We start from the raw sequence: 22,720 nt of genomic DNA, 5'->3' as shown, positions 1-22,720 counted from the left end.
CATTTTTTTCTTTACATGAATGCTCTTGCATTTCTCAACTAATTGATCGGCCACCTATTTTAAAAAAAAAAACTATAGTTCTCGAACGATCGCTTCTCTGCCTTTCTCTATCCAAAATGCTAGCTTAATTGGAGACTTTTCCCTCAATTTTTAGCTTCCAGAAATTCATCTTGTTCTCTCTAATTGAAATAATTCACAGTGAGCAGTTCATCAGTTCAGTAAACTTTGCAATATCACATGAATCTTTAACCAAGGCAGTGAACAATTAAATAGCTCGCTTCAATACAGAGCCTTTCTGAACATGAACAGATTTAATGGTATTGCTTCATTATTGTCGCCTGCATTGAGACAACAGTAAAAAAAAAACGTTGTTTCACGTACTATCCAGGCAAATCATACATTGTTAGGGCAGAAGAGAAAAAGTAAACCGAGTGCAGATTATAATGTTGGAGCCACAGTGAAAGTGTAGATAAAAAACAGTGCAAACAGCAAAGATGTGAATTGGAACATTGCGAGGTTCGTCCTAGCATATGAGCTTTGTCTCTCACGACCGTACATAGTGCTTCAGACCAGTGGAAGGATAGTTTCCTGACCAAACTTCCTCCCTCAATCATTTATGCCAAAGATTGAGGTAAAATGCTGGTCCGGCAGCATCTCTGGAGAAAAGAAATAGGTGACGTTTCAGACTCTGAAGATGTCTGAAGAAGGGTCTCAACCCGAAACATCACCTATTCCCTTTCTCCAGAGATGCTGCCTGGCCCACTGAGTTGCTCCAGCATTTTATGCCCAACTTCGGTGTAAACCAGCATTTGTAGCTCCTTCCTACACAGTCTTTCCACTGACTGGATAGCACGCAACAACCTTTTCACTGTACCCTTGGTACACCAGCAATCTCAATACACGAGCACCATCCTACACACTAGGGACATTTTGCAGAAGCCAATTAACCCACAAACGTATACGTCTTTGGAATGTGGGAGGAAACTGGAGCACCTGGAGAAAACCCACGCTATCACAGGGAGAATGTACAAACTCGGTACAGACAGCACCCGTAGTCAGGATCAATCCCATGTCTCTGGAACTGTGAGGCAGCAACTCTATCATTGTCCCACTGTGTCACTGTCCTGATATCTGCAGTTTTTTTAATTAATGTTAATCTTTCTTTGTTTAATCTGTTTGAAAAATTACAGCGATGATTAGCTTTGGTATGTTTGGTGCAGTAAAGCAAACTATAATAATCCTCAGCAGATATCATAGGGTGTATTTTAATTTGACTCCTTTGATTGGAAGCACACTGGATTAGTTGCCAAACTGTTTTTTTTTTCAACCCTGTGCAGAAAATGTATTCTCCACTATCTCTGCTCATTGTCTGGGTTTCCTGCTCTATGTCGACATTAAAACTGCCACTCTATTCATAATCTGTATCTATAAAGATTTTAAGCAAATTTTAATTGCATCAGGTACTTAGATGCTCCTTTGAGTTTGAAATGTTTCCCAGTGTTGTTTCACTCACCGATAAATGAAGAGATATTGCTCCTTGTACCTCCCTCGCCCTAAGCGGCCGCTTAGTTTGTGGGAGTAATGATTTGTAGCCCGTCTGGAAATGAGAAGAAATGAAAAATTAAACTCGAAGGGCTGCAAGCCTATTTTTGAGATAGATACAATTCAATTCAATTCAACTTTATTTTCATTGCACAGATACAAGTATGGGTACAACGAAATGCAGTTTAGCGTCTGTTCGTAGTAATAGTGCAATATAGAAATAAAAGTACAGAATAAGCAAACAATGTGGACGATGGAGAAATCTATCGGCAGGACTACGAGTTCAGCAATGTGATAGTGTTGTTGAAGAAGCTGTTCCTCATCCTACTTGTACGAGACCTGAGGCTCCTGTACCGCCTCCCTGATGGCAGGAGGGCAAACAGTCCATGGTTGGGGTGGGAGGGGTCCTTGATGATCTTCCCGGCCCGTCTCAGACACCTTTTTCGGTGTAGGGCATCCATGGCAGGGAGCGGGGCACCGATGATGTACTGAGCGGTTTTCACCACCCGTTTTAGTGCCTTCCTGTCCGCTACGGTGCAACTGCTGTACCATACCGTGAAGCAGGTGGTCAGGATGCTTTCGATGGTACAGCGATAAAAGTTGGTCAGGACCTGGGGGGACAGGTGAGCTTTCTTGAGCCTCAGGAAGTAAAGGCGCTGCTGCACCTTTTTGATCAGTTTGGAGGTATTGAGGGACCAGGGCAGATCCTCCGAGATGTGTACCCCAAGGAATTTGTAGTTGGAGACGCGCTCCACCTCAGTCCCGTTTATATGGATGGGGGTATGTCTGCCCCCTCTGTTCTTCCTGAAGTCAACAATAATTTCCTTTGTCTTCTTGGAGTTGAGGACGAGGTTATTGTTGGCACACCAGGCTGCCAGGTGCTGGACCTCCTCCCTGTAGTGCGTGAGTAACTCAGCAGCTCAGGTAGCAGCTCTGCAGAGTGTGATTAGATGGCGTTTTGAGTCTGGATCCTTTTTCAGACTGAAAGTTGGGGGAGGAAGAGCTGGAGGTAAGAAAAGTCCAGGACGGAGTTGGTAACACTCTTGGCATTGGTTTATTATTGCCACATGTACCAAGATACAGTAAAAAACTTTATTTTGCGTTGTATATATCCCTGGCAAATCATGACATATGTGTGTACAACAGGTAGCGCAGAAGAGAAAATAAATAGAGTGTAGAATATGTGTAGAAAGAAACTGCAGGCTGGTTTATACCAAAGATAGACAGAAGATGCTGGAGTAACTGAGCAGCTCAGGCAGCACCTCTGGAGAAAAAGGATGGGTGACGTTTCGGGTCGGGACTGAAGTTTGAAAAATGGTCCCGACCCGAAATGTCACCCATCCTTTTTCTCCAGCGGTGCTGCCTGACATGCTGAGTTACCCAGCACTTACTGCCTATCAGAGTGTAGAATGGGGCGGCACAGTTGCGCAACGGTAGAATTGCTGTCTTACGGCGCCAGAGACCCGCGTCCCAGGTTCGATCCTGACTACGGGTGCCATCTGTACGGAGTTTGTACGTTCTCCACGTTACCTGTGTGGGTTTTCACCGAGATCTTTGGTTTCCTCCCACACTCCAAAGACGTACGGGTTTGTAGGTTAATTGGCTTGGTCTAAATGTAAATTGTTCCCAGTGTATGTAGGACTGGTGTCAGTGTGTGGGGATCGCTGGTCGGTGTGGATCCGGTGGGCCGAAGGGCCTGTTTCCACGTTGTATCTCAAAACTAACCTAAAAAATATAGTGTCATAGCTACAGAGAAAGTACAGATTTAAAAAAATGCAAGGGCCACATCAAGAATACATCAGAAAACCAGGGATACATCCTTAGCATGTGAGAGATGTGTTTGAGATTAAGTAACAGGAGAAGTAGCCATTGGTGAATCTGGCGTTACAAGCGTTCAAGTTTTGGTATCCTCTGTCTGAAGAGAGAGGGGAGAAGGGAGAATAACCATGGTGTGTGCAGTCATTAATTATGTGGACTACTTTCCTGAGGCAGCGTGAAGTATAGATAGAGTTGATCGTGGGGGGGGGGGGGGGGGGGGGGGGGGGGGGGGGTGGTAGGTTAGTTTATGTGAAGGACAGGGCTGCATTTACAAATCTCTGCAGTTTCTTATGGAATTGGGCAGAGCAGTTGCCAAATCAAGCTGTGATGCATCCTGATATGATATTGTTATACTCTTGGCATATGCCAGAAGAATTAATAATGTTTATTATGATAAGGTAAGTATTATTGCATACTGCATAATAAAATAAAAACTGCATCTTGACAGTGACTAAATACAGGCCCGTTTTTCATTGATTTTAAGAAACGTTTCATATATTAACTTTCTCAACTACAGTGTAACACTGGTAGGAGTGATTGTGGATGTAGAAATGATAGTGGTGTTGTGATAGGCGTATGGATATGCAGGATGTGAAAGGATATGGATCATATGCAGGCAGATAAGAGTTAGTCCTGGCAACATACTCGCCCCATTATTGTAGGCTGAATGGCCTGTTCCTGGACTGTACTACTGTGTCCTATAAGGTGTCATAGAGCTTCATAGCTAATGGATTACTAGACCACCACTAATTTTCCCGCTTCCCCTTCTGGATTATCCCAGGCCTTTCTGGATTATCCGTTGTTCCACACCAATTGAGGTCACAGACTCTGAGAGGATTCTAACGGTATGAAAAGAATTTGCCAAGGCTGCCCAGCTGCCGAGATACACCAGGAGATACTGGCCCGCAAAGTCTAACTCGGATGTCGGCCATGGGGGTGGATCTGCTGGCTCCGGCCAGGTCGGAGTTCCAGAGCCAGCAGATCCACCCCCATGGCCGACCGTTTCAGGTGCACTCTCGTAATTTTGTCCGGATTAAAGGATGTGCCGGACCACCAGTTGCCGTAAATTCGATGGGAAGCCTGTGGTATGAAAAAGTTTGAAACGCAGCCATCCTGTACGCATCAAGTTCTTACGGACAATAAAATGATCTTGACCAGATCATCTAAGCAGAACAAGCAAATCACTCCATCAGGAGTGCTTCTCAAGTTCAAGTACAACCTATGCCTCCTGAACTGGTCCCAACTTCCATGGAAGAGCTCAGTGATCCCTATACTTGAAGCCCTTCCCCCCGGCACCAGTTCCTTTCCCACCCATTTATCCACACCATCTTCCCGCTCCTTGTCTCAGTAGCTTGTGGCACAGAGAACTAAACTCCAATGTATGTAGACAAGATACAAAATGGCAGGAACTCTTCCCCTGCAGAACAGTTGAATCAATTGAATTTTATGACATTTGCCACAAATATTGAATTTATTTCACCACTTGCCATTTGAGAATCAAACTCGTGACTTCAGCCTGTAATGTACCATATTTTCACTCACAATCAAATCTAAATAGTTTTGATTAGTGCCAAGACTTACTTATTTAGCTCCTCCAGCAGAAATGCAGCAGCTTTTCCAGTCTTGTCAACGACTTCCATTATTAAGGTGATGTCATAACGTAACAGAATCTATAAATATATAACATTGCATTATGTTATGTAGCCTGGTTTAACACTACCAAGTTTAGGTTGACTTATTGTTGTCCTATGTACTGAGGTACAATGATAAGCTTTGTTTTGCATGCTATCCAATCAATCAGATAATATTATCTATATATCACTAAAAGTCTGATCTTGACCTCTTTTTGCCCACTGAGCTGCGATTTCCGAGAGAACGCCGCCACTTATGGCCGTCATTTTTGGCCACCTCACTCAGAACCCCCCTCCTCCTTCCGGGACCGGAGGATTTTTCCCATCGATGAAAAATCAGAGAGATATTAATTTTTTTTAAATTTGCCATTCTCTGTGCTGCCCCCGCTGGCGGCAGGGGGGAGGGACTATAAAACCTGGACGTGCGGTCCCTCACTCAGTCTCTTCCAGACCCAGGAAGTTAGAGGGCCACGGCTCTCTGAGCTGCGAATAACACTGAACGCACATCTACTCCACAATGAATCCCCTTGATGCAGCTGTAAAATGGCTACTGCCCAATTGTTTGCCTCGCCTTTTTAACAAGTTTGTGTTCACAAAATGAATTTTGGTTGTCACGTGGCTGCAGCCCAATTGTTTGCCTTGGCTTGGATTGGCTTTTAAAATCGTTGCAACAGTTGGATGCCAGCCCAAGAATACATTCGGCCCACAATGTCTATACTAATCTTCTGGAAACTAGTACCTTCGGCCCGCAACACCCATACTAGCGCAACGGACAGCCCCCCCCACTGGCGAGCAATATTGGAATTGGTGGAGAGGTGGAATATTACGTTGGTGACCAGCCCTCCCGTGTGATGTTGGGACCCAACGGGTCCCACTTAGTCTAGTATCCTTATAAAATTCTAGTGTCACAAAAACTTAAGGTAATGTAAGAATTTCATTGTTCCATTGTTGGTACATATGACAAACACTCTTGACTCTTGATGGGCAAATATTTTGTAAACTTAAGCATGTTGCTTGTTTGGCTGTCAATACCAATAATATATGCATTGGGTCAAGGCTGCTTGGTAGACCAGGTTTAATGCTTCACAATTGACCTCTCAAAGCACTTCATGCCGGTGTATATCAAGGTCACTGGATGGCAGTCGCTAAGGCATTAGATCGTGCTTTTCCTCAGCACTTGATAGTAGTCTTCTTGAAGCAGGTGGGTACCTCAGAACGGAGTGGAGAGAGATTATCATGTTTCCGTACACTGTGGGTGGCTCAATTTGTAATCACATGTAGTCTTTCCACTGACGGGTGAGCACACAACAAAAGCTTATCACTGTCCTCGGTACATGTGGCCATAAACAAAACTAAGTTCAATATAAGTATGACCCAGTGTATATCTATATGGGAGAGCTCACAGCAGACTTGCATTGGCTTGGTGGCAGAGAAATAAGTGCAGGTTTAGAGGCTCTGGTACATGTAAGCATAGATCATGGCCCCTAGCATCCTATGTGGAGAAGAGGGAATAATAGGCTTTCAGAGACGAGGTTCAGAGGGAGAATAGTGAAGGGAAAAAAATCAATTATGTTGCATAAACATGAATTCAAGTAAAATGTGTGTGAATACTGGCTGAATTCCAAAAGAGGACTGGATAACATGAGAGGGGATTGAAAAAGCTTCTTAATAAACAGGTTCGCTTCTTAATAAACAGACACCACACAAACTGTTTGGTAGACCAGTACAAAACTTTACTTAACATCGGCCGATGGAAGGGAGCGAGAATTCCAGCTAAGTGACCAATGTAGACACTCGACTGTCCTCGGTCCACTTCTCTGAACAACAGCATTACATTGCCTTAAATAGGTTTTTTTTGTCCCCTTAGCACTTTCCACAGACATTAGTCATGGTCAGAGGTACAGGAAAAGGTTTCCACAGAATGCATCACATCAAAGGCATTTTGTTTACATGGTACAAGATATACTAAAAACATTGGCCATTTGGTTTAGGTCATTTTATCTTCAAAGAGATCATCCCAGCTCTTTTGCTGCTTCCTCTCTGTCACTTGGTCCCTCATAAACATAGGCCATTTGGTTTGGTTTATGGCATCTTATCTCAAAGATGTGACTAGCTGTTTCTTTCTTCCTTTATCGCCTCCTCCCCCATAAACATTGGCCATTTGGTTTATGGCATCTTACTTCAAAGATTTTTTTTTTTTTTTTTTTAATTTTTTTTTTTTTTTTTTTTTTTTGTACGGTAAATTACAATACTACACAGCACATATATCTTAATACATTTTTTGTACCGCTTCATTTTTTTTGAGCTTTAAGAAAAAGGTAGAAGTAAGGAAAGTAAAGAAAGTGCGCGAGAGTCGTGAAGTGCAAGAGTGTTGGGAAAAGAAAGCCCCTTAGAAAAGAAGTTAGAGAAGGAAGTAAAGTGAGAAAATAGACCCTAGAAAAGAAAGAAAGAGAAAATAGAAACAATCGCTCTATTATAACATTAAACTCCGCAGAAAGGGGACTACCAACCAAGTCTGTTTTTGTTGTTTTACCTCCCGTTACCAGGTCCTGATACCACTTATTTATATATTTGTTTTTTTTAAATTACTATTGCACCTCATACTTGTAATAGGTCCAGAAACATAGACCACGTCTTTTGGAATTGGTCTGCTTTACCTGCTAAGAGGAATCTCATCTCTTCCAGATGTAATGTTTCAAACATATTTGATATCCACATTTTTATTGTTGGTGTGGGCGCATTTTTCCAGAATTTAAGTATAAGCTTTTTTCCCATTATTAGCCCGTAATTAAATAAATTCTTCTGAAACACGTTTAATTCAGGGTTACCTTCCGATATTCCGAAGATAATCCATTCTGGTTTTGGTACCAGTTTTATTTTGATCAATTTTGAAAAAATATCAAATATTTCATACCAGAATTTCAAAGATGTGACTAGCTGTTTCTCTCTTCCTTTATCGCCTCCTCCCCCATAAACATTGGCCATTTGGTTTATGGCATCTTATCTCAAAGATGTGACTAACTGTTTCTTCCTCTGTCACTTCCTCACTTGGGAAACAATGTTATGGTATTTATTATCTCACACACCGCAACCTGAGGCAAGCCTAATTTGACACTAGATATAAGCTGTAAGCTAGCCCAGAAACCGATTTTAATTTTTTCTTATTTTTGTAACTTTATTCGGCTTCATCAGGATCCTATAAAGATACATAAAATTCTTAAAGGATTATACATGCTAGATGCAGGTAAAATGTTCCCGATGTTTGGGGGAGTCCAGAACCAGGGGTCACAGTTTTAGAATAAGGGGTAGACCATTTAGGACTGAGATGAGGAAAAACATTTTCACCCAGAGAGTTGTGAATCTGTGGAATTCTCTGCCACAGAAGGCAGCGGAGGCCAATTCACTGGATGTTTTCAAGAGGGAGTTTAGCTTTAAGTGCTAAAGGAATCAAGGGATATTGGGAAAATGCAGGATCGGGGTACTGATTTTAGATAATCAGCCATGATCATATTGAATGGCCGAATGACTCGAGGGGCCAAAACTCCTGCACCTATGTTTCTGTCCTTTTATTCAGAGGCTATGCCTTCTGGTCCTAGGCTCTCCCACTGATGAAAACATCCTCTCCACCTCCACTCTAGCCAGGCCTTTCACTATTGGGTAAGTTTCAATGAGGCACCCCTCATCCTAAACTCCAGCGAGTATGGGCCCAGAGCCATCAAACGCTCATCATACCTTAACCCAATCATCCCTGGGATCGTTCTCATAAACCTCCTCTGGACCCTCTCCAATGCCAGCACATCCCTCCTCAGATAAGGAGCCTAAAACGGCTCACCATGTTTGAAGCTAGTCTAACCAGCTGTGCCACTGTGCCACCCAGTGGATGCTAACTGGATATGATCATTGACTGGCACTTGAACAGCTGTACATAGCATATTGCCATGATGATAATTCATGAGCATGGGCCCGAGTATTGCTCAGGTTGAGCTGCATTAAGGCAGGGACGGTTTCATCATCTGAAGAGCTGCAGACAAAACCGATGACGGTGCAATGACTATTGAATATCATTACTTCTGTCTCTGTGGTAAATGGAAAGTTATTGATGAAGCAGCTGTAGATTGTCCTTGTAGCCGTTCCCTTTGGCCACATGAACACAAGAAAATAAGAGCAGGCATGGGCCATCTGGTTGCTCAAGACCGGCTTGCCATTCAATATGTTCATGACCGATCCATGTTGGCCTCAACTCCTCTTCTGTGCTAGTTCCCTAGAGCCTTCAATTCCCCAATATTTTGATAATCTTTCTATCTCCACTTTAAATATGTCTAATGATCGAACCTCTACATCTCTCTGGGGTGAATAACCTCCGGGATTCACCTCCCTCTGTGAAAATAACATTCCACGCATGTCTATTTAACATGTTTGGCACCTTATACAGGGCCGGCCTTAAGCCAATTGGACCGGTTGCTCCCAATTGGGCCCCGCGAGTAAGGGGGCCCCGTGCCAGAGTAATCTACTCTTGACTCGGGTAGATCTACCCCAGGTGGAGGGGGGAGAGGGGTGGAGAGAGAGTAGAGGGGAAAGAAGGGGAAGAAAAAGGAGGAGGTGTGAGGGGGATTGGAGAAGGGGGATTGGAGAAGGGGAGAGGGGGAGGTGGGTCATTCACTCACAGTCCCGGGGCAGCGCTCCCGCCCCTCCAGTCGCCGTGCTTCACGCACACAGCCCCGGCTCCCCCCCCCCCCCCCACTCTCCCCGGGGAGACGTGGTGAGCAACACAGGAAGGGCCGGGCCGGGGGTTGGAGCAACGTTTACAAACCTCGGCCTCAGCTCATACCCGTCCATCCGGACCCCGGCATCCGCTCCCGCTGCAGGCCCTCTCTCTCCCTTCTCTCCTTCCCTTCCCTCCCTCCCTTCCTTTTCTCCTCCCCTCCCTCCTTCCTCTCTCTTTTCTCTTCTCTCATTAGCTCCATCCCTTCTTTCTTTCCTTCCCTCTTTTCTTTACTTCCCTCCCTCCCTTCTCTCCTCCCCACCCCCACTCACACACGTAATGCACAGAGAACTAACACACACACACACACACAGGCAACGAACACACACACACACACACACACACACACACACACACACACACACACACCCACACACCGACACAGAAACACACACACACACACACACACACCCATCACACACACACACACACGAACAATTAAGTTAGGATGGGGTAGAAGCCCAAACGGTAGGATGGGCCTGAAGCCCAACATATAATGCCTGGACTGGTTTTTCACCAATGGTTATTGGTTTTCCGGGATCTATTTAATTAAATTACTTTTTTTTTTCATTTCACAGCCACTAAAACAAGTGGTATTGTAACTATGTACTTTTCAAAGGTGATCTACACATTTTGTTTATGGCTACTTGTTAGGCTTACATGTATGCAATTTTATATTAAAACTAGACTAAGTGGGACCTGTTGGGCCCCAGCATCACATGGTCCCCCAACGCAATATTCCACCTCTGCACCAATTCCAATATTGGGGGGGAGTGGGGGGGGGGGGGGGCCTTTCTGGAGTGCTAGTATGGGTGTTGTGGGCTGAAGGGACTGGTTTCCAGAGGGCTAGTGTGGACATTGTGGGCCGAATGGATTCTTGGGCTGATGGCTCAGTCACTCAAGACTGTATTGCTGGCAGCTCACTCACTCACGGCTGGTGGGCTGGCAGTTGACACGACTATTCCTTGAAATTACATTTCAAGCAGGGTGCAAGGCCACCAAATTCAAGTGCAGTTTCATACCACTTCAAGCAGCGTGCAAGGCCACCAAATTCAAGTGCAGTTTCATACCATTTCAAGCAGGATGCAAGGCCACTACAAACAGCGAGTCGTGACCTCTACCTCCTCCATCTTGCAGAGACTGAGCCAGGCCCACACTTCTGGGTTTTATAGTCCCTCCCCCTCCTACCAGAAGGGGCGTGGCCTTCATGGTGTGATTGACAGGAGAGAGAATCTCAACATTTTTTAACACTAATAACTCTTTAATTTTTAATTGTTGGGAAAAATCCTCGGCACCTGATGAGCGGAGGGGGACTAAGATGGCCGAATATAACAGCCGTACGTGGTAGCGTTTTTTCTAAAATCAATATAAAGCACAAACAGGAAGTGGTCGAGATTAGACTTTTAAATATATTGAAGGCAAGGCAACTTTAATTAGGCAAGGCAACTTTAATTAGGCAACTTTAATTAGGCAACACAGCTTTAGCATTTTCAAACCAAAGTCAACAGAGCTTTAGCATTTCCAAACTATATTTTCAAACCACATTAAGGGCACTAACAGGTCAGTAAAACCACTCCGTTTAGTAGACATGTGTTCAGTGTTATTCACAGCTCAGACTGAGAGACGTGACCCTCTCGCACACCCCATCTTGCAGAGACTGACTGAGGCACTCAACACGGGTTTTATAGTCCCTCCGGAAGGGACGTGGCGTTCAGGAGCGAGAATCTCAACATTTTTTAAACACTAATAACTCTTTTATTTTTCATCGATGGGAAAAATTCTCTTGTCCTGCGCAGCGGAGGTGGACTCTGAGTAAGATGGCTAAAAATCTCAGCTGTAAGTGGCAGCGTTTTTTCTAAAATCAATATACAGAACAACAGGAAGTGGTCAAGATCAGACTTTTAGTAATATATAGATGTAGCTTAGATCAGTTTGGTCCATTGTCGCATGCACTTTTTTTCTTTTTTTAATATATTTTATTTTTTAGAAGTGAATACAATGCATTGGTACAAAAACAATGTTAACATTCTCTGTACAACTTCCCTTTTTTTAAAAGAGAGAAGTGAGAAAGGAAAGAAGAAAAAGAGGTTGTGAAAAGTGAAGAATAGATTAGTGAGCGTGGGTGAAAAACCAATAAAGAAAAAGTGAAAGAGAAAAAATAAGTGAAGAAGGAAAGCAGGAGGGAGATTATTCCATTGCCACAGTGAGATGGGTTTTTTTTTTTAAATATTCTAAATCATCTTTCACCCATACCTGAAACTGTTGGTTTTCATGATACTATGTCACCACATGAATCCAAGAAATCAATAAATGGGGACCAACTCCTTAAGAATAGGTCTTGTTTGTCTATTAGGAGGAGTCTCATTTCTTCCAAATGTGCTGTGTCCCGCATATTACTGATCCACATTTTAAATGTTGGTATATTAGTATTTTTCCAAAATTTAAGTATACCTTTTTTTGCTGTTATTAACCCATAGTTGAAAAATGAGTTTTGGTGTGTATTTAATTTGTTCCCTTCTCCACTTACTCCAAATATAATCATTTCAGTATTAGGTTCCATTTTTGTCTTAAATAACTTTGAGAATATATCAAATATCACACCAAAATTTATAAAGTTTTGAACAGGAGACAAATGAGTGCGTAATATTGGCATGCACTTTTTAAGCGCACATTTTGATTACTTTACATTCTACCATAGAGATATAAAGTCTATAATAGACTTTCATTATATTTCTATGATTCTACAGACCTTGACTGGGAGCCTGGGGCTTACCCCAATTGGGCCCCGCATCTCCTAAGGCCGGCCCTGACCTTATATCACCTATTTTTCCTTGTTTGAGACTCTCCCACTATTGAAAACATCTCAACTCTTTACCCTGAGATGTCCCTGAGATAATTCAGATTTTATTTGCAAACAATGTTTCGGGGTTACACCCTATATCTCTGCCAGAGCTGCTGAGTTACTGCATGACTTTGTGCCTATCATACGTGATTAATTATGTTGGAATAAAATTTTGTTATGTTATTCTCCTACCTTCTCCCCATAAGCCCTGACAACCTTACTAATCAAGAATCACAATCTCCACCTAAAAAATGTCAATTTATTTGGCCTCCACAACCTTCTGTGGCAACAAAATCCACAGATTCACCACCCTCTGACTAAAGAAATTCCTCCTCAAATCAAGAGAGGTTATTGTCATGTGTCCCAGATAGGGCAATGAAATTCATCTCCTTTCCTCGTCTCCTTTCTAAAGGTACGTCCTTTTACTCTGAGGCTATGGCCTCTGGTCCTAGACTCTCCCACTAGTGGAACCATCCTCTCCATAGCCACTCTATCCAGGCCACTCAACATTGGGTGGAACTGTCACCTCAGGACCTACAAAGGTGGAATGGAAGCAAATCATCCTCAAATCTCTGGGACAACCGATGAAGAAGGAGAAGATAGAAGTATGAAATTTAATGGCTAAAATATCATTTGTTCTATCCATATGTTGTGAATATCTTTATAAAATTCTAGTGTCACAAAAACTTAAGGTGATGTAAGCATTTCATTGTTCCATTGTCGGTACATATGACAAACACTCTTGACTCTTGATTGGCAAAGATTTTGTAAACTTAAGCATGTTGCTTGTTTGGCTGTCAATACCAATAATATGTGCATTGGGTCAAGGCTGCTTGGTAGACTGGGTTTAATGCGTTTCATAATTGGCCTCTCAAAGCACTTCATGATGGTGGATGTCAAGGTCACTGGATGGCAGTCGCTAAGGCATTAGATAGTGCTTTTCCTCAGCACTTGATAGTGATCTTCTTGAAGCAGGTGGGTACCTCAGAACGGAGTGGAGAGAGATTATCATGTTTCTGTACACTGTGGATGGCTTAATTTGTAATCAAGTGTAGTCTTTCCGCTGACGGGTGAGCACACAACAAAAGCTTATTACTGTACCTCAGTACATGTGGCAATAAACAAAACTAAGTTATCACCATTGGTGATAATTTTCCAATGTTCTATAGACTCCGGATCAGTTCCTGTGGATTGGAGGGTAGCTAATGTTATCCCACTTTTTAAGAAAGGCGGGAGAGAGAAAACGGGGAATTATAGACCAGTTAGCCTGACATTAGTGGTGGGGAAGATGCTGGAGTCAATTATAAAAGATGAGATAGCCGAACATTTGGATAGCAGTAACAGGATCGGTCCGAGTCAGCATGGATTTATGAAGCGGAAATCATGCTTGACTAATCGTCTGGAATTGTTTGAGGATATAACTAGGAAAATGGTCAAGGGAGAGCCAGTGGATGTAGTGTACCTGGACTTTCAGAAAGCATTTGATAAGGTCCCACATAGGAGATTAGTGGGCAAAATTAGGGTACATGGTATTGCGGGTAGAGTGCTGACATGGATAGAGAAGTGGTTGGCAGATGGGAAACAAAGAGTAGGGATTAACGGGTCCCTTTCAGAATGGCAGGCAGTGACTAGTGGGGTGCCGCAAGAATCAGTGCTGGGACCGCAGCTATTTACAATATACGTCAATGATTTGGGTGAAGGGATTCAAAGTAACATTAGCAAATTTGCAGATGACACAAAGCTGGGTGGCAGTGTGAACTGTGAGGAGGATGAGAGCAGGGAGGTTCTACTGCAGTTTACTGCACTCTACTGCAGGGAGGTTATACTGGAGTATAGGAGCAGGGAGGTTCTACAGCAGTTGTACAGGGTCTTGGTGAGACCACACCTGGAGATTGCATACAGTTTTGGTCTCCTAATCTGAGGAAAGACATTGTTGCCATAGAGGGAGTACAGAGAAGGTTCACCAGACTGATTCCTGGGATGTCAGGACTTTCATATGAAGAAAGACTGAATAGACTCGGCTTGTACTCGCTAGAATTTAGAAGATTGAGGGGGATCTTATAGAAACGTACAATATTCTTAAGGGGTTGGACAGGCTAGATCAGGACAAGGGGTCACAGCTTAAGGATAAGGGGGAAGTCTTTTAGGACCAAGATGAGAAAAATAAAATTCACACAGTGAATCTGTGGAATTCTCTGCCACAGAAAGTAGTTGAGGCCAGTTCATTGGCTATATTTAAGAGGGAGTTAGATGTTGCCCTTGTGGCAAGAGGGATCAGGGGGTATGGAGAGAGGCAGGTACAGGATACTGAGTTGGATGATCAGCCATGATCATATTGAATGGCGGTGCAGGCTCGAAGGGCCGAATGGCCTACTCCTGCACCTATTTTCTATGTTTCTATGTTAGTGCGTTCGGCCGAACGCACTACTCTCTGCAGAGCCTTCTTATCCTGGGCAGAGCAGTTCCCAAACCAAATCGTGACATTTCCAGACAAGATGCTTTCCACCGCCGCTGAGTAGAAGCACTCGAGGATCCTCAGAGACACTCTGAATTTCCTCAATTGCCTGAGGTGGTAAAGGCGCTGCCTTGCCTTACTCACGAGTGCTGCAGCGTGTGATGTCCAGGTCATATCCTCAGAGATGTGGACTCCCAGATATTTAAAACAGCTCACCCTATCCACAGTATCCCCATTTATCTTCAATGGTGTGTACGTCCTCGGATGATATGCCCTCCTAAAGTTTATGCAGTTAATGTCACCAAGGTCATAGTTTCCATGGGACCAAATGACAACAGTCACAAATTTTTTCACACCCTCTGAGAACATATCCGAGCATGAATCTATTACACACAGAAAACGTTCCAGGCACTCACTGTTTAAAAAATCTTACCCTGTGCATCTCCGTTAAACGTTGCCCCTACCACCTTAAGCTGTGCTCTTTAGTATTTGATTTTTCCATCCTGGGAAAACATAGGATACTGTCCAATTCACCTCTATCGCATTGCAGACATTGTTCTTTCTCCCTGAAACTGTCACATTACAATTGCTAAGAACTATATCCTGCATTCTGTATCTTTCCCTTCACTCTACCTATTGAGTTTGGCTTGATTGTACTTGTGTGTAGTGCTAGCTGATTTGACTGGATAGCAAGCAAAGCCATGCGTTTCACTGTAGCTCGGGGCACGTGACAATAATAGACTTCAACCAAAACCTGATCTACGACATCAAAATACATGGATACTCACCGTGATGATTGAAGCTACCACTTCTGGTTTGGAGATTTTCTCCATTCCCAATTGCCGGATATTAAATGCAGCAATCTTCATTTTCACTCAATAGGTTTATTCAGGAATCTAATGGAAAACACAACAAACCTGTTCTTCACTACAATGATCACAAGAATAATGTAGAGGAAGGAACTGCAGATGTTGGTTTAAACTGAAGATAGATACAAAATGCTGGAGTAACTCAAAGGGTCAGACAGCATCTCTAGAGAGAAGGACTAGGTGACTTTTCAGTTCGAGACCTTCATTTTGCAGAAGGGTCTCAACCCGAAATGTCCCATCAGGCAAGAGGTACAGAAGTGTGAAAAAGCCCACCTCCAGATTCAAGGACAGTTTCATCCCAACTGTTATCAGGAATTGAACATTGCTACCCACAACTAGAGAGCTGCCCGGACCTAGCTACCTCATTGGAGGCCATCGGACTCTCTTGAATTGGACTTTACTGGACTTTATCTTTCACTAAACGTTAATCCTTTTATCATGTATCTATACACTGTGGGTGGCTCGATTGTAATCATGTATTGTTTTTCCGCTGACTGATTAGCACGCAGCAAAAGCTTTTCACTGTACCTCTGACAATAAACTAAACTCAACCCAATCATGGATTTAGTGGTGAATCCAGGTTGTCAAGTGTCCTATCACCTGTCCATGTCATTTCAGAAATGACTTGTTCATTCAAGCAGAGCAAATGGAGCAGACACTAATGTCTGGCAGTAGACAGTTCCTATTAGAACCATTGGTTCAGTCCAGCTGATCATTTATCCCAGCATGGAACTACCTTCCATGTACGTCTTCAGTTCTACCCTGTGGGACAGTGGGGGACAATGGAACATTGTCATCTATAACAAAACACAGTGCTAGAGTAACTCAGCGGGTCAGGCAGCATCTGAAGAGTGAATGGAGAGGCAACGTTTTAGGTCGGGACCTTTCTTTAGCCATGAAACATCATCTAGAGACTCCCTCCACAGGTGCTGCCTGGGTTACTCCAGCACTTGCTCAAGATTCCACCATCTGCAGTTCCTCATAAATCTGTTGTCGCCTCTAATTTTGCTTTAAACTTGGAATATTATCAATGGGTATTGTGCTATCTGTCAGCGAGCCATTGCTTTTTGTTATTCTTCAATCCCCACAACAAGTCCACTCAGTTCCATCTCCAGCCACACCTTTCTTCCTCGATGAATCATTGCTTTAGGCTTTAAAATTGCAGATTGGTGGCGACGGAGGAAATATTTTTATATTTTCTAGTTGCAAATAATAGTTCTGAATTTTGCTGTGCTCCTTGGTAGTTAAATTCTTTAATCTCTCCCTGTTCCTGTCCCCATCCCATGCAGTGAGCCTTGGCTTTTAATCACAGAGTGTTAACCTGTTTTAGGGGTAATACAAAGGAATTGGGTAAAGTTTCCATCAATTGGGTAACATTTCATTGGCCTACTTGCACTAACTGCAATGTGAATGTAATAGCTTTTATACCAAGTAATAAGTTGTTTTGGGGAATTTTCCCCTTTGTACAATCTGCTTCTTAGTCTGATTTCCCTTTAAAGGGAAAACACAATTATTCCATAATTATTACCATCGTATTTGAAATGATCGGGATTTATTATTAAATGCTGTTTCTGTAGGTTAGGATTGACAGAATGCTTTTGCCAGGGTGGAAATGTTGAACACTAGAGGCTATAAGGTGAGGGGGGGGGGGGGGGGGGGGGGGGGAAAGTTTAATGGAGATGTGTGGGGCGGTTTTTTACACAGAGAATAGTGGGGACCAGGAAAGCGTTGCCAGGGGTGTGGGTGTAGTTTATTGGTGGGTACAATAGTGACGTTTAAGAGGCTTTTAGAGAGGTACATGGAAATGCAAGGAATAGAGGGATATGGATCATGCACAGGCAGGCGTGATCAGTTCGGTTTGTGCCGAACTTTCATCATGTTCAGCACAAACATCGTGGGCTGAAGGGCCCGTTCCTGTGTTGTACTGTTTTATATTCTATGTTCTCGTGCAAACTAGCGTCAGAACTAGTGTGTAGGAAAGAACTGCAGATGCTGGTTTAAATTGAAGAGAGTGTCAGAACTATTTCTACCAAAACAGACATGAGGAATTGGACTTCAATTGTACAAAGTTGTGCGTTTCTTCTGTGGTTTGAATAAAATGTCTCAAAGTCTGACGGCATCAGCCAGGAGGAGATATAGTTTAAAACTTAACTCAATGTTTTGTGATTTTGTATTGTATTAGTTTTCTCAGCTAGGTCCAAAGTGGCACTCATCTGCCTTACAGAGGACATCTACTCCTCCCTTGTAATGATAGCAGAGACAAAACTGTTTCACCAAAAAGGTGCTAGGAGATTAACAACGTCTCAAGTATTGTATTACTCTTTACAAATTCACATTCCCCCAAAGCAATTAACAGTGCAGCAAAATATTTGATTTTCATTAGACTTTTCATTTTTTATCTGAATTTCATTAGTTTGATTCTTTTAACCCCACTACCTATACCGATTGATAAAGCAGAGGAACAATAGGAAAAAAGTTATTTACCTGTCACTTGCTGAATCGGTTTTGTGTTTCTTTGGGTGAATAGGTTTGTGCTTGTGGGTGTGACTGAGAAAGACATCCAATGGACAACGATGTTAGTCTGTGTATGATGTTGGTATTTAAATTACATGCCTGAGGAAGGTCTGTGCTGTGTTAATGTTTTACCTGTAACAACTACCCCCATAGTCCTGAGCAATCAAATCCAGCCACGCAGGTTGCAAAGAATTTACTGCAGGTTCTAAATGAAGACAGAAAATATTTCACACTCACATGGGTCTCGGCTTGCTAGCTTTCACATTCCCTCATGCGCGCACATACCCACACCCCACACAGCACACACACCCCACACACCCCCACACACCCACACATACTCACCCCACACACCCCACACGCACACCACACGCACACCACACGCACACACACACACACACACACACACACACACACACACACACTCTCTCTCTCTCTTTCTCTGTCTCTGTCTCTCTCTCCCCCAACTCAAAATGCCACCTGTTTTTCCTTCAGATATGCCACTTGACTCGCTGAGTAAAACCAGCATCTGAAGAAGGGTTTCGACACAAAACATCATCTACTCCTTCTCTCCAGAGATGCTGACTCCAGCTTTTTTGTGCCTATCTTTGGTGTAAACTATCATATGCAGTTCCTTCTTGCACATTTTGTTTGCAGTTCTTTGTTTCTTCATTCCAGATACAGACTGAGTGACAGAAATTGCTCCTGAGGCATCTCTTAAATCTCTCTCCTCTCACTCTATGCTCACAAACCTCATCACTCTTGTAAACCTTTTCAAATATCTCTGTCAGATTGTTGGGACATGATTTCCCACATACTGAGACATGCTGGCCACCTGTAATCTGTCCATGCCGATCTAAATACTGGTACAACCTGTCCCTCAGGATCCCCGCCAAGTATTTTCCAACCACTGACGTCATGCTCTCTGGCCTGGATTTCAAGACAAAAAACAGTCTGAAAAAGGGTCTCCACCTGAAACGGCACCTATTACTTCTCTCCAGTGATGCTGTCTGACCCTCTGAGTTACTCCAGCTTTTTGTGTATATCTTGTATTTCCCCACTTGTCTTTGCTGCCCTTCTTAAATAGCAGTACCTGTACAATGTTTGCCACACTCTGCTCACCTGTGGCTAAAGATTATGTAAATAGTTTTGTACGCACCTTCGCAATTTCTTCCTCACCTACCACAGAGTCCAGGGTTGTGCTATCCTGGAGATTTAACCTCCTGGGGATTTACGATACAATAACACTTTACTTATCCCAGAAAGGAAATTGATCTGCCAACAGTCAAAAAACACAAAGCACATGAAACATGAAATTAAAGTGACAAGTGGAAAGGCTTAGGGGATGTGCAAAGATTAGGGGGGGAGGGACAGGGGGGGGAGGGAGTCAGTCTCAGTCTACTCCACGACAGAAGGGGAGGAGTTGTATAGTTTGATAGCCACAGGGAAGAAGGATCTCCTGTGGCGTCTGTCCTCTATCTTTATCTGCCTTGTCCACTTTTATCTCGTGTTTGGTCACTTGTTTCTGACCTCAGATATCACATCGCAACTGCCTCAATTCCTTAGCTTCCACAATCTTTTCCGCAGTAAACGTTAATACAGAAAGAGGCATTCAATCCCTTGTGGATGTCCGCTTCACTATTTAATATCAATTCCATATCTTTAAGATCTTTAATGTCACATTTCAGATAAACCTATCATTTAGTGTAATGTGATTTTGGAAGGGATGCCAAATTTCTATCATCTCTGTGCTTGACCCATGGGTGAAAGATCCACGTTAATCTTCCGTCCTTGCCCAAAGCAAATTTTATGTTGACATAAACCATAATGTTGTCAACCCAAGTATAATATCCTCAAAAAGACACAGTGCTGGAGTAACCCAGTGGGTCAGGCAGCATCTTGGTGCAAATGGGCAGGTGATGTTTCGATTGGGACCCTTCTTTAGACTGACCTATAATAAATAACAAAAAACAAAAAATGTTGGAAATACTTAGCAAGTCAGGCAGCATCTATGGGAAGAGGAATATCATCAATGTCATTTACTTGAGAAAGGAAACGGTAGAATTAGATAAGAAAGAAATAAGGGGTGAGAGGACAGAATGGTTTAGTTTAATTTAATATTGTCATGTGCACTGAGCTACAGTGAAAAGTTTTGATGTTGCGAGCTGTACAGTCAACAAAAAGATTGGAATAGTTGTCTAATGCCTACGCTGAAACTTCTCTGATTTTACAGTTCTATAACGTTAGTAAATCAGGCAATTTATCAGTCAATTTAAGCAGGACAGCTCTTTGCGAGCGGCAGTGAGTGAGCGGCCTAGTGAGGGAAGTGCCCTGTGAGAAAAGTGTGAGTCTTTGGCTCGAGAGTCTTTGGCGAGGAGGCTGAGGAGAGGAGACCACGCAATACGCTTGAGAGGTAGAGACCAAAGAAGGAGATGTCAGGCAAGCTGATTCAGTGCGATGCTTGCAGTATGTGGGAGGTCAAGGACACCGCTGGTGCCTCTGGCTGCTACAAATGCGAAAAGTGCATCCAGGTAGAACTCCTGAAGGGCCGTGTTGGGGAACTGGAGAAGCAAGTGGATGACCTCCGGTTCGTACGAGAAACGGAGTCGTTCCTCGACAAGTCCTACAGTACGATTGTTACACCTAAGGTACTGGAAGAGAGAAGGTGGGAGACAGTGAGAAAGGGAGGGAAGCATGGAATGCCAACGTCCCCGGGTGATGTACCTCTTGTAAACAGGTTCATCCGCTTAGAAGTTGTTGGGACAGAAGACGTGAGCGGCGGACTGGCCTGTGATGCGAATAGGGCTGTTGAGCCAAAACCAAAAAGGCCTAAGGCAGGCAAGGCCATTGTAGTGGGAGACTCCATCGTGAGAGGTACGGACAGGGGTTTCTGCGGCAACAGACGGGATGCGAGGATGGTGTGCTGCCTTCCCGGTGCCAGGATCCAGGATGTCACGGACAGAGTGCAGAAAATCCTCAAGGGCGAAGGTGAACATCCGGAAGTGGTAGTGCATGTCGGCACAAACGATGTCGGAAAGAAGGGGATGAATATTCTGCAGCGTGACTTTAGAGAGCTCGGAAAAAATGTTGAAAAGCAGGACCTCCAGGGTTGTTATCTCCGGTTTGCTTCCAGTTCCCCGTGCTGGCGAGAGCAGGAACAGGGAGATACGGGACCTGAACGTGTGGCTGAGGAACTGGTGCACGGGGCAGGGATTTAGATTCTTAGATCACTGGGATCTGTTTTGGGGTAAGGGGGAACTGTACAAAAGGGACGGATTGCATCTTAACAGGTGTGGGACCAGCATTCTGGCAGGCAGGTTTGCCACTGCTACACGGGTGGCTTTAAACTGAATAAGGGAGGTGGGGTGTTGAATGGGACAGTGGAGGATGGAGTTAAAGGGAAAGGGTTTCTTAAATGTGTGAGCGTAGAGACCGAAGGGTGTAAAATGAGGGTAGAAGAAATAGGTAGCAAGGTGAAAAGTAAAAGTGGCAGGCAGACAAAACCAGGGCAAAAATCAAAAAGGGCCACTTTTCAACATAATTGTATAAGGGGTAAGAGTGTTGTAAAAACAAGCCTGAAGGCTTTGTGTCTCGATGCAAGGAGCATTCGTAATAAGGTGGATGAGTTGAATGTGCAGATAGCTATTAATGACTATGATATAGTTGGGATCACGGAGACATGGCTCCAGGGTGACCAAGGCTGGGAGCTGAACATCCAGGGATATTCAATATTCAGGAGAGATAGACAGAAAGGAAAAGGAGGTGGGGTAGCGTTACTGATTAGTGAGGGGATTAATGCAATGGAAAGGAAGGACATTAGTTTGGAGGATGTGGAATCGGTATGGGTAGAGCTGCAAAACACTAAGGGGCAGAAAACGCTGGTGAGTGTTGTGTACAGGCCACCTAACAGTAGTAGTGAAGTTGGAGATGGTATCAAACAGGAAATTAGAAATGCGTGCGACAAAGGCAAAACGGTTATAATGGGTGACTTCAATCTACATATAGATTGGGTGAATCAAATTGGCAGGGGTGCTGAGGAAGAGGATTTCTTGGAATGTATGCGGGATAGTTATCTAAATCAACATGTAGAGGAACCAACGCGAGAGCAGGCTATTTTAGACTGGGTATTGAGTAATGAGGAAGGGTTAGTTAGCAATCTTGTTGTACGTGCCCCCTTGGGCAAGAGTGACCATAATATGGTTTTCTTCATTAGGATGGAGAGTGACATTGTTAATTCAGAAACAATGGTTCTGAACTTAAAGAAAGGTAACTTTGAGGGTATGAGACGTG

The 22,720-nt window shown here is 43.6% G+C and overlaps 1 protein-coding gene across 3 annotated transcripts in view; it reads right to left on the bottom strand.

Moving 5' to 3' along the window:
* dnase1l4.1 (deoxyribonuclease 1 like 4, tandem duplicate 1) overlaps positions 1 to 19,763 on the bottom strand; it is a 44,635-nt gene extending 24,872 nt beyond the window's left edge. The window contains exons 1-5 of one of the 3 annotated variants that reach the window (XM_055648092.1): positions 19,590 to 19,763; positions 18,404 to 18,466; positions 15,839 to 15,946; positions 4,942 to 5,030; positions 1,514 to 1,597 (exon numbers count right to left, since the gene is read on the bottom strand). In XM_055648092.1, coding sequence (XP_055504067.1) covers positions 1,514 to 1,597; positions 4,942 to 5,030; positions 15,839 to 15,919 — 254 coding nt within the window. In that variant the 5' untranslated portion in view covers positions 15,920 to 15,946; positions 18,404 to 18,466; positions 19,590 to 19,763. Of the gene's footprint in view, positions 1 to 1,513; positions 1,598 to 4,941; positions 5,031 to 15,838; positions 15,947 to 18,403; positions 18,467 to 18,565; positions 18,615 to 19,589 lie in introns of those variants that run through there. The other 2 variants (XM_055648091.1, XM_055648093.1) reach the window with 2 other exon arrangements.
* Positions 19,764 to 22,720: the final 2,957 nt, after the last annotated feature.

This window comes from Leucoraja erinacea, chromosome 16 (assembly GCF_028641065.1).
Source record: "Leucoraja erinacea ecotype New England chromosome 16, Leri_hhj_1, whole genome shotgun sequence".
NCBI classification, from domain to species: Eukaryota; Metazoa; Chordata; class Chondrichthyes; order Rajiformes; family Rajidae; genus Leucoraja; species Leucoraja erinaceus.
Note: the sequence above shows the minus strand (reverse complement) of the source record. Positions and strands in the feature narration are given on the sequence as shown.